The 12,171-nt window shown below is 38.6% G+C and overlaps 1 protein-coding gene across 2 annotated transcripts in view; it reads right to left on the reverse strand.

Annotated features, from left to right (window-relative positions):
- Window positions 1-12,171, reverse strand: part of CD96 (CD96 molecule) — a 70,826-nt gene that overhangs the window by 24,259 nt on the left and 34,396 nt on the right. For both annotated transcript variants that reach the window (XM_081138630.1, XM_081138631.1), the window contains exons 7-8: window positions 10,707-10,895; window positions 4,143-4,235 (exon numbers count right to left, since the gene is read on the reverse strand). In XM_081138630.1, coding sequence (XP_080994756.1) covers window positions 4,143-4,235; window positions 10,707-10,895 — 282 coding nt within the window. The remainder of the gene's footprint in view (window positions 1-4,142; window positions 4,236-10,706; window positions 10,896-12,171) is intronic.

Here is a 12,171-nt window from a genome sequence, read left to right on the forward strand (position 1 = left end):
ATTGGGCATAAGCTCTGTGCAACTGGGACCCTGCCTGTCTTGTTTATCCCCATATCTCAGCATCTCAAAAATTCCTGGCACGCTGTAGGCACTCAATGTTTAATTGTTGTTGAGTAAATAAACTATAGAAGGCACAGGGTGTGCCTCGAAGCAGGAGAAACCCCTGAGCTATGCCAGCATTGGCCCACCCTGGATTTGTCAGGTGTCTCTGATTGTTCCACGTGGGCTTGTTTCATCTCGCCACTTAGTTTGTCAGCCTCACGTCTTTTCTGAGGATAGAAAATGCAGCAAACACCAATTAGTTCAGGTTGGATTGAGCTGGATTTCTCTGGGTAACTAATGAAGTTTGTTATAAGTTACATGGGTCTCCTCTAGTTAAAGAATATTGCTTCTATTTTTGTCAACATTTGTTTAAAAAATATCCTTTCACTGAGGAAAAATACAAATTGGATGTTTGCAGCAAAATAAGTAGCTTAATAATTATGACTGAATTATGTAGTTCATTACATCTTAGAATTTGGAATGAAACCATAGCCTTTTGAAGTTGGTTCCCATGACATGTTCCATCCTGCTCACTTCCTTTCTTAAAAGAACACACAGGGGTGAATCCTACTAGCTTCTGAGGCAGTCAGTCCTCATTACCCCCCAGCTGACAAGACAAAATTTGGATTTTCGGTTGTAATTCAGTGGTTAGTCTAAGAAAATAAAATTTTATTTAGATATATTCAGCCATTGATTTAATGTGTTGTCTTTTTACATAAAAATCAGACTGAGAATTGTTCCAAACATAATCTATTGTTACTATCTGGACAGAGGTTGAAATTTTGTAAAGAAAAAAAAAAAAAAAGCTACTCTTAAATCAGAGCCTGATTTAAAACAGGGTTGCTCAACCTCATTGACATTTTGGACCAGATAATTCTTTGTTATGGAGGTTGTCCTGCCCTACAAAATGTTGTATATTTAGCAGCATCTTGGCCTCTACATATTAGATGCTAGTAATACCCTCCCCCCTTCCCATTGTGCTAATCAAAAATGTCCCTATGCTATCACATGTCCCCTGGAGGGTGGAGAGCAAAATTACCCTGGTGAGAACCACTGATCTAAAACAGTCCTGCCCTGGCCGGTGTGGCTCAGTTGGTTGAGCGTTTTACCATGTACCAAAAGGTCACTGGTTCGATTCCCGGTCAGGGCACCTAAGATTTTGTATCACAGAAATGTACACTTGAAACCTAAAATAATAATAATAATAATAAATAAATAAATAAATAAATAAATAAATAAATAAATAATAAAACAGTCCCGAGGGCCAGTGTGGTGGGATCTTATTTTAAGGAGGCCTTTAATTCTTCAGAAATTTTTCAACTATATCACCATAGTGTGGCAGTAGGTCAGCTAGCATTTTCTGTTTTCTAACAAGTATATTTACTTGTGCTCTCCTTCCTTCTCTAATACGAGAGCTATAGTAAATTATAGACTCCTTAAGGGTAATACTGTCCTTTCCCTTTCCTTGAATTTCTTCACAGAAATAAGAATGGTGCTTGGTCTGATGAAAGCATGTGATGCATGTCAACTAACCCCGTAGAAGATTCAGCTAGAAGAAATTCATTTCTGCTTTCAGTTGGAAGATATAAATGTCATGCTGGCATGATTTTCTTCTCTTTGTTCACTGTTGTATTTCCAGCACCTAGAAGAGTCTCTGGTACATACCAACTGCTCAATAAATATGTAATAAATGAATCATGTCATTTCCTTTTTTAAAAATATGTTTAATGGGATCCCTGACCCATTTCCTAAGGGAGAACACTGGAATCCTTAGGCTGAGGTTTAAGGCTCTATTTATTCTGCATTTTCCAATATTCGTCTGTGCTTCTCTGCTACACAATCCCACCCCTCTGACCTAAGCTTAGCTACTAACATTTTCTCAAATTCTCACAGACATCTTTGCCAGTAAACAACTGCTCAGCTTATTCTCTTTGTTTAGAATGTTTATAAAACTCTTAACTGAGTCAAATAATCACAACACATATTTCAAGAATCAGCTTGTTTCATCTCTCTTAGGTAATATCTGAGTCCATAAACTCATGAGGACCTTTCTTTGTCCAAAGCCTAAGACTTACTGGTCTGTAATTCTCCCTGTGCATTTTAGTTCTATAAGATGCAGCATCTGCCACCTTGTGATTTTGAATAATCATTTTCATGTGTGCACATCATTTCTCTCCAAGTACACTGCAATCTTTTTGAAAGCAGGAACAAATTATCACTTTTTAACACCATAGAGTCTATTAAATGATATCTACATCATGAAGGCACATTATTCTCATTAATTCTTTTATTCATTCATTTATTCAACTGGTAGTTTTTATTGGCCCACTCTGTACTGGGCATGTGCTAGGAGGCAAAACAAATACGCTCCCTGTTTTCATGAAGTGTTTAGACCAGTTGGAGAAAACATGGTATTTAATGTGGTAAGAACGAGATTTAGAGTCAGAAGATTTTGGTGTGAATACTAACTTGGTCACTTACTAGTCATGTGATCATTTACATGCTCAGCATCTCAGTGTCCCCATCTGGAAAATGGGAATGATAATGCTTGTTCTGTCTACCTGTCATAATAAAGAAGATCCAACCACATTGCATTTTATGTGCAAACATTTTCTAAGTGACTGACTATGGTGGTTTTAATTTGTTCACAAATTTTTTGATACTCTCCCTTTCAAGAAGTGGAGCTTAATTTTCCTCTTCTTGAATATGAGCTGGACGTAGTGATTTGCTTCTAACAACATAAAATAAAGCAAAAGAAACGGTGTACAATTGTGGAGGCGAGATCATAAAAAGGCAGTGTGGCTTTTGTCTTGGTCACCCTATTTCTTCAATTACTTGGTCTGGAGGAAGCCAGCCGCTGCCTTATAAGCAGCCCCATGTGGTGAGGAACTAGGGCCTCCTGCCATCATGCTCATGCTTAGAAGCAGAATCTCCAGCTCCAGTCAAGCCTTCAGGTAAATGAAGCCCCAGCCACCAGCTTGACTACATCCTCGTGAGAGACCATGAGCCATTCCATCCAGCTTAGATGCCTTTAGATTTCTGACCCTTAGAACCATTTATAAATTGCTAAATTTTGGGGTAATTTGTTATGAAGCAATAGGTAAATAATCCATAGAGTACTACAAAGATTCAAGGTATTATTTTTTAATATGCTAATATTTGTTAAATGAAGAATATCACAATCTCCTATGGTTTGTTGCTGAATGATGAATTAGAAGTGAAAGAAAAAGAAGCTTTAAAAAGGAAATGACAAAACCTTAAGAACTAGAAAAAAATCACATGAATATAAAGTCTCTAATGGGAGATTTGAAGGCATTGCTCAGTCTTCCACATGCTTTATTTCCTGAGTGGTGTCAAGTTGTGGCAGTGACTGAAGGAATTGTTCATCCCTGCTTCTGTTTTATTCCATTTTCAGTTCTCATTTTGAGCTAAAATTAATAGTTTTAATTAAATAAGAATGAAAACTTTATTTCTACTTTTCATAGAATATGCTTCTTTTTTTTTTTTTTTTTTTGATATTAGAGAAAGTCACCATGGTTCTTTGTTAAATACAAAGGACATGGACATGGAAATTTACATTTTGTTTGCATCAATGCCAACTTTTGAAATTCAATATTATCTCCCTGCTGTAGAAACACTGACCCAGCCTGACTTCCATTATTAGTAATGCCCCTGTGAAGCTAATGCCCCTCAGTAGTCAACTTGGTCAAAATTAATTGGAACCAGAACAAATTTAAGTGTAAAACTTTATCTACCTACCTCTGCTCCATTTACAACCAACTTCTTAAACACCCCACTGAGAAGACAGCTTTGGAGGAAGACTATCAATTTATTAACCTATTTAATAATAACTACAAAATTTAATTTCCCACTGAATATTTATTGACCCTGATTTTTCCAAGGCTTCAAGTGAAGGGCTTTGGAAGTTGAGCAAACTCTTGGAAACCATGAGAATAGTACTTAATATGTTTATCTAAAATGGCATAGATTAGAAAAGGTCATAGATGACACAAATTTTTTGAAACTTTTTTCTTTATCAATATGCTTCATTAAAGAATTAATAGCTCATGGAAGTTAAAACAGTGTGAAGCCATTCTTACTTGTGGAAGATACGCTGTTGGCTGGAGAAGGCTGGGTGCCAAGGGTAGACTCAGTAACAACGGGTGCAGGATCTGTTGGAGGGCTTACCGAGCCTGAAAGGATGAAGCAGACACGTATGATAAATAAAAGTGTTGTAACAGAATGATAAAGTATTGACTTAATCTCTCCACCAAAACTTTGCTTATTGATTAACAAATCATTATTGTTACAGCCAAGGCAGTGGATGTAATGGTGAATGACAAAGACCCGGGACTGTCTTTAAGGAGCACACAGCCTAGATTATAGGTGGGTGGCCAGGCAGTGGGTTGAGTGCTGTGATAGTGGAAGTGCAGGGCCATGGGAATGCAAAGGAGGGGCACCAACCAAGATTGGGAGGTCCAGGAAAGCTTTCTGTAGAAAGTAACATTTGACTAAGACCTCGTAAAACAATTATAGCAGTGGCTAATATTTTGAAGTGTTTGAAAAGTAACCACACAGTTTACAAATCTTTATACCCACAAACATTGTTTTATCAGCGAGAGTAGAAATAATAACTATCAGATTGGATGTAACACCAATGAACCTAAGATTGATGGTATTATTATGCTCTTTCTAAAATGTCTATTTTTAAAATTTTATTTGGCTTCACTTTAAAAAAAAAAAAATCTTTATTGATTTCAGAGAGAGGAAAGGAGAGGGAGAGAGAGAGATAGAAACATCAATGACGAGAAAGTCATTGATAGAGCCCGTAACCCGGGCATGTGCCTTGACTGGGAATCGAACCCCGATCGCCTGGATCCTAGGTCGACGCTCAACCACTGAGCCACACCTGGCTGGGCTGGCTTCACTTTTTTGTGGGTGTGTGGGAGGGGGCTAGGAATGAAAGAGAGGCTGGGATATGTTATTTGACTTATTATATATCCATGTTAATTCCTTAAAGCCTCCATTATTTTATTATAAAATATTCTTATTAGCAATATAAAACAATTTACAAATGCCAAAAAAATCTACTGACCTTAGAAACAAGTGGGTTAAATATGGGTAAGTGATTTTGATGCTAGGGGATTTTGTGATTTCTAGATAAAATAGCATTGGGTACAGTGTCACATATCTGAAGTCAGTTATCTGGATACTTAATTACAAATTATAGCATTGGTTCTATTCTGTAATTTACTTTAAGGGAAAAATATATTATTTAAGTTATGTCACTTGATATCACATAGCATATTGGAAAGAATTTCTTATTGTAATCTAGATGCATCTATGTTTTATTCCTATTGGTAGTCATGTTGTTATTGCTGTTAGCTGTAGGTGGCACTCACAGCTGGCTCTGACTTGCTATCATACACATGAGTCCTTGTTATTAATCTCTGCGGAGGTGGGAGAGGGTTGTTATACCGAAGTAAGTTGGCAGAATGACTGTCTTCTTTCCCCCAATGCCATCTCAAACAGGACGGACCTCTTAGAGTGATATGCATATCTAATCATGATTTGGCCCCTCTTACATCCTCAACTTCATTTCCTGATGCTGACTACCATCTTTCACATTTCTCTCAGGTCACACCCTCCGTCCAACAGGTGATAGTTCAAGCCAGTTTCTCAAACACAATATGCTCTCTATGACCACTCGATCTTTGTGCATGCGGTTTCTAACACTTTGCCCCCTCACATCTCCTGGGATGCATTTCCTCAGACTTAAAGAAGCCTAAGGATCTTTATGATGTGTTTGGAGTTTACCTTGCAAAGGCCTTATTACTCATCGGCATGCCATTCAAGAGAAGTAATTGTATTGTTCCTCACTTGGTATTTTTGTATTCTATGCAGGTGGATGATGATTGAATACCTACAAATTTCCTCTTAACATTGGAAGAAAGAAGACCAGCTTTAAGTACAGAGCTGATTACTAGTGCATCATAAGCATGCTCTTCCAAAGAAATAGCCTTAATCATCTGGAGCATGGACCTGCAAAAATAATGCCAGGTATTTTTCTTTGTAGATTGTTTAGAACAGAGTTTGGCAAACTATGGCCCACAGGTCAAATCCCCCTCATCGCCTATGTTTGTAGGTAAAGTTTTGTTGGAACACAGCCAGTCCCATTTGTTTATGTATTGTCTATATAAGAAAGTCTCTTGTCTCTGAGTGCTAAAGCAGGGAAGTTCTGGGAATATTACAGAGCACAAAAGAGAGTTAGTGGGAGGAGAGCAGTTTTTGTTGCTCTTAGTTCTCAGAGAAGAGTAACAATGAGTTACAAAGAGTAGCCCCGATCTCCCAGGAACTCTTCACCCTCTGACAAAAGTGATGTATAGCTTTCAACATGAAACTTGAGGCCAAAAAATATCCTTCTGGTTGAAGACTGGCCTGCAAAGTCGAAACTCTGCTTCAGTCAAAACAAAACTCAGGGAGTGAAAAAAGAAGCGGCTAAAGCCTAACAGGGAAAAAAATATTTTCCAAAGCTCATATGTAGAATTTAGCAAAAACATGTCAGGCAGCTTGCAGACTGTTACATTTAATACAACTCCATTCACTCCCGAGTGTGTTCACTCTGCAGCAGGCCCGTGGGGGCCCTCAGGACCAGCAGTGACCCTGTGTCTGCCCCACAGGGCAGCCGAGTCAGTTTTAGGGCTTCCTGGGCATGAACTCCAGCCCAGGCGAGGTCCTTGCTTCTCAAAATGCAGTCCATAGCTTCTCTTAGAAACTTAATAGAAATGCAGACTCTCAGACCTTCCCTCACCCCCTTGACTTACTGATCAGAATCTGCATTTTAACAAGATCTTTGGGTGATTTGTATTTTATTAAAGTCCTTTTTTGATACTCTCAGGATCTTCAGGATGTCCTGGGTACATCCTGAAGCAGTATTTGTCTGGCACATTCCACCCCAATATCCAATGATCCTCCTGTCCCATTATTGATATATCCCTTTTAAATTCTCTCTCCACATTCCAAAAAACACATGCACACTCACACACACACTCACACAGCTCATTAACTCTTAACTCTCTATCCCAAAGGTCTTGACCTTAACAGTTACAGTTGGCAATCCCTTTAATAAACAAGTCTCTGTCAAGGCTGATGACAGCCAGGATATTACCCTCACCAGGGGGTATTCACACTCAACTTTTAAATTAAAACCAAACAAAACATCCCCTCCACCTCAACAACACAAAACATGCTTTGTATGTGCCAGAAAATGAACTCTGCAGTGCTACAATTTCAGACATTCTGATAGGGTAGGCCAGCAGGACAGAATATTTTTGGAGAAAGCTTTTTAAAAGAATTTACTGTTGAATCACAGGAATCCGCAGGCCCTGGTACTCAAAATAGCTGCCTGATGAGCTGCCGATCGTCCTCACCCTGACCCTTTTCCCTTTCTGAGTTTTCTAGAGTAAGAATCACTGAGCATTTGAACTTCCTGGGAGACCGGGGTAGGTGGGGAAGGGAGCACCTCAGATGCTGTTATCTTGCAGCCTTTGAACATTGTTACACTTTTCTGGGAACAAAAGGTAGCAAAACTGCTTTCCTGTCACCAACTCTCTCTTCTGCTCTGTAATATTCCCAGGATTTCTCTGCTTTAGCACTCAGAGACAACAGATCTTTCTTCTATATTTTCATCTCAGTATCTGTCAATAATAGTAGCTTGATAAGGCAATGCTCCTTGGACAAGTCACCAGAAGTTAACTCCAGTGTTTCTACAGCATCCAGTGGTGCCACCACAGGCAGAGAAAGCATGTTTGGAAGTGTTTAAGAACTATAGCAAATAGAAAAATATGATGTAGCGATGACATTTCTTTACAGAGTCTCAACTGCATTTTCTAAATCATTCATAAAGGTGTATGTCAGATTGCAACCAGAACACAAGCTATAATTTTGGGAAACTGGGCTCTTCAAGATTTATTGTCTTTCATATTTTATCGCAAAGGATAAAAACTCATTACAAAAATTTAAAAATAACCATCTGCTCAGATCCTAAAATTATACTCGATCCAAAGCTATCTTGTAATGTCGGAATTATCATGTGCTTTGGGTGTCAGAATCAGTGCTCTTCCTTATTACCTTAAAAGTATTCATTATTTTTTAATCTTAAAACTAAAAATAGTTCGAGGGAATGAGAAGACAAGGCACAGATTGGGAGGAAAATATTTGCAAGAGACACATCTGATAAGGGACTATTATCCAAACATACAAAGAACTCTTAAAACTCAACAAGAAAACAAACTATCTGCTTAAAAAATGGGACAAAAACTTTAACAGATACCGCACCAAAGAAGATACACAGATGTCAAATAAGCACATGAAAAGATGCTTCACGTCACATCTCACTAGAGAAATGAAAATTAAAACAATAATGAGGTACCACTACACACCTATCAGAATGACCAAAATCCAGAAACTGACACCACCAAGTGCAGGTGAGAGTGTGGAGCAAGAAGAACTCATATCCGTCGCTGGTGGGAAGGCAGAAGGATACAGCTACTTTGGAAGACAGTTTGGTGGTTTCTTACAAAACTAAACATGCTCTTATCATACAATCCAGCAATTGTGTTCTTTGGTATGTAGTAAAGCAGTCTAAAATTCATGAAGACACAAAAATCTGCACACGAATGTTTACAGCAGCTTTATGCATAATTGCCAAACCTTGGAAGCCACCAAGATGCCCTGCAGCAGGTGAATGTGGCACATGCATACAATGGAATATTACTCAGTGCTAAAATCAAAATTTGAGCTATCAAGCCATGAAAAGACATGGAGGAATCCTAAGTGCATACTACTAAATAAAAGAAGCCAATCTGAAAAGGGTACATACTGTATGATTTTAATATAACATTCCCAAAAGGCAAATCTATGGAGATAGTTAAAAAAGTTCAGTGTTTGCTAGGGGTCGGGTGTGGGGGGACAGGAATAAATCGGGGAAGCACAGAGGATTTTTAGGGCAGTGAAACATTCTGTGTGATACTATAATGATAGGCACATGTCATTATACATTTGTCCAAATCCATCAAATGTACACCAGGAATTAACCCCAAAGTAAGCTATGGACTTTGGATAATTATGTGTCAATGTAGGTTTCCCAGTTGTACCAAATGCACCATTCTGGTGTGTGATGTTGTTAACGAGGGAGAATATACATGCTTGTGTGTGTGGGTGTGGGGTGGTTTGTATGTGGGAAATCTCTATATCCTCCTTTTAATTTTGCTGTGAACCTAAAACTGCTCTAAAAACAAAGTCTTTAAAGAAAAACACAAGCACAGTTTTAACATCACAAAATACTGGTTTTTAAAACAGTTCCGTCTATGATGGAAATAGGGTTCTCTTTGGAATATGAGGTTGTTTGGTCTTTAGCTCATGTTGTTAGGTTCTGCTAAAGCTACTGGCAAACCTATGCGAGAACTTTCACTGTTCCAAGACTGTACTCTAACTATAGTCAGCCTTTAGGAAAGAAGGTGTATTTATTTTTGAAATAATTAGGCAAAGTTGAATATGGATCTTCCGTTGTAAACCCATGACCATTTCTGAATAACTAATTCTAAGGTCAGGGTTGGTACTATTGGCCCAGTGTCAGATTGGCACTTGTTTCTGAGTAGTGGAGAATGGACTTGCACTGAGCCATCCATACACCTTTGTCCATCCAAGGATCCCAGGAACCAAATGTCTGCATTTGTGACAGGGCCGGAAGGACCCAAGATGCAGATTGTGGCCTTGAAACAAAGAGAAACTCTTTCCTTCATAAATTATTCTGTTTTTTATGAGTATGATATAGACTGTAATACCTCTGAAAATAGGAAAGTAGTAAAGATGTTAATAGTCCTGCAGTTTATTAATGACTTGCAAATCTGTTTAAGTTTTATAGGCATTACTTTACTATTATAAATGCATATTTCACAGTTGTCATTACAAATTTCTATTTTTTTTACAGGCAATCTGTTGCCACAGTGCTTGTCAAAACATTTTTTCACATCTTTTATTGTAGTAAAATCTCCATTATTTGATCGGATTAAACAAATATTGTAATAAGTAGAATGATCCTACATACCAATTTGTAAGTCATAAAAATCTTCTTTGTGCCAGACTTTGTGCTTAAAATCAGGGGTCCTAAAACCATTGAGATATAGTCCCTATCTTCAAAATATTTATATCTCATACATGGTCTACAATTGTGCTATACATATTTGAGTGTTTTTAGTGATTCAGAAAGAATTTTAAGATTTTTTAAAATCCTAAATGATCATTAATATAGTAGTGTTAATTTTCATTATATGGTAGTATAACAAAAATTCCAGTTAATTAAGAGTTATTATTAAAATTATTATCAAGTTATATAAAACTTGAAACAAAATTGCTGTATTCACCCAAAATTCTTGAAAACATTCTTGGATCAGCTTTTTACTTGAACTTTTTTCAGTAGTATCCCATTTGTCAGAAAATGTTTACTACTCTGAAATTTAATAATTTTGAGATATGTAGCGAGAGTTTTCCAAGATTAAAATATCATGGAAATAATGAGTATTCTATTTGTTCCAATTAGAAATGTTCTGAACTTATGGCAGTCTTGGCCACCCCTTGCTGATCTTATTGAACAGAAAACTCACCCAAGGAAAAAGTGATCTTTTGGGATGAGCTATTCCACACTTTATTTCCAGGTGCTGGAGTCTGAGCCATACACCAGATGGTCAGGTTGTTTGATTGGGCTGGTTCATTGCCATACACCCTTGTGAAAACAGACTTCACGTTCAGAAATCCACTTGCATCTTTTCTCTCTTCATTAGTAGTGAATATTTCTACAAAACAAATAAGAGCAAGGTTAGTCACTAACATTTCCTGTATGAGCCATACAGTGATGCCGATGCACAGTCTGGACTATGGTAATAGAGAGTCTAAAGGAGTCCAACTGTTGGGGGCAGAGATGTTGATCATATTCTGTTGACTGTGATTGTGAAAGGGAGGAAGCACCTAATAGGAACAGGACCATAGATGTTTAATGATTATTCACGTGACTAACTATAGATGAGAGGTTTTCTTACAGACCCTGGGAAACTAGAGGATGCTCTGCAAGAAGAAAAACAGAGCTATAAAAAGATGAGACACCTTGGGGCCTGGATGGATCCATTGCTCAGAAAAGAAAATGCATTTTGAGAACAGACAAAGGACAAGATGCACTTTGATTTGGTTGCTGTGTCTGGAGCCTGAACCCCCTCCAGGAGTTTGCCTCAGGGATACTGACCATTCTCAGGTCCCAAGAACTGGGAGAGCTGGGTTTTAACACCAGTGAAAATTAACTACCTTGCTATCAGACTTCAAGATCCTGGAAGGAGACACAGGGACCACAGACCCTGCAGCCATCCTCCTCCTCTTCCTTTCCCCCTTTGCATGTCTCCTTTCTTCTTTATCCCTATATAATCAGCCAGCGAATAAGGGGAGAGGACAGCAGATTTTATGTGGATAAATCCTGCTGCTCTCTCCCATATTGCCGGCATTATTGGAATAAATGCTCATATACAATTCAGCCTTGTCTCTGCTTAACTGGCTCAAGTGGTGACAGGCAGCCCAGACCCATTGTGTCCAGTTTCACAACTGAAGCTTCTAGGCAGTGAGGGTTTGCTTCAACAGGCCTGGAATTAACTGGAATTGTTTTGCTCTGGCTGCTGCATGACATTGATTCACGGTCAAGGTGTGAAATATGTTGATTAAGAGTGTTGCTTTGTTTAAATCATGGGTCATGGGGGGCGGGGAGGGGCGGGGTTGGGGACAGGATGGATGAATTGCTCCCGACCTGGCAAGAACCTGGGAGGGTCTGGAGACACAGCAGGAATATGCCTAAGTGACCAGGAAACTATAATTGACCTCAGCTAGGACTCCATTTGGGGCCCCCCACTTCTGAGGTGTTCTATGCCATGTCAGTGGTTCTCCCTTCCACAGGTCCCCCTTATGGAGAGAGGACAAAGGAACCCATGCCTGGCCGCACCGGATCCCTTGCTGTAAATGTACGTGTGATGCATGTTCTTACTTTAATGGTATTGCTGCATTGTATCTTTTTCCTGCAATAGAGTGTAGATT

This window comes from Miniopterus schreibersii (genome assembly GCF_964146895.1).
Source record: "Miniopterus schreibersii genome assembly, chromosome: 5".
Classification (NCBI taxonomy): domain Eukaryota; kingdom Metazoa; phylum Chordata; class Mammalia; order Chiroptera; family Miniopteridae; genus Miniopterus; species Miniopterus schreibersii.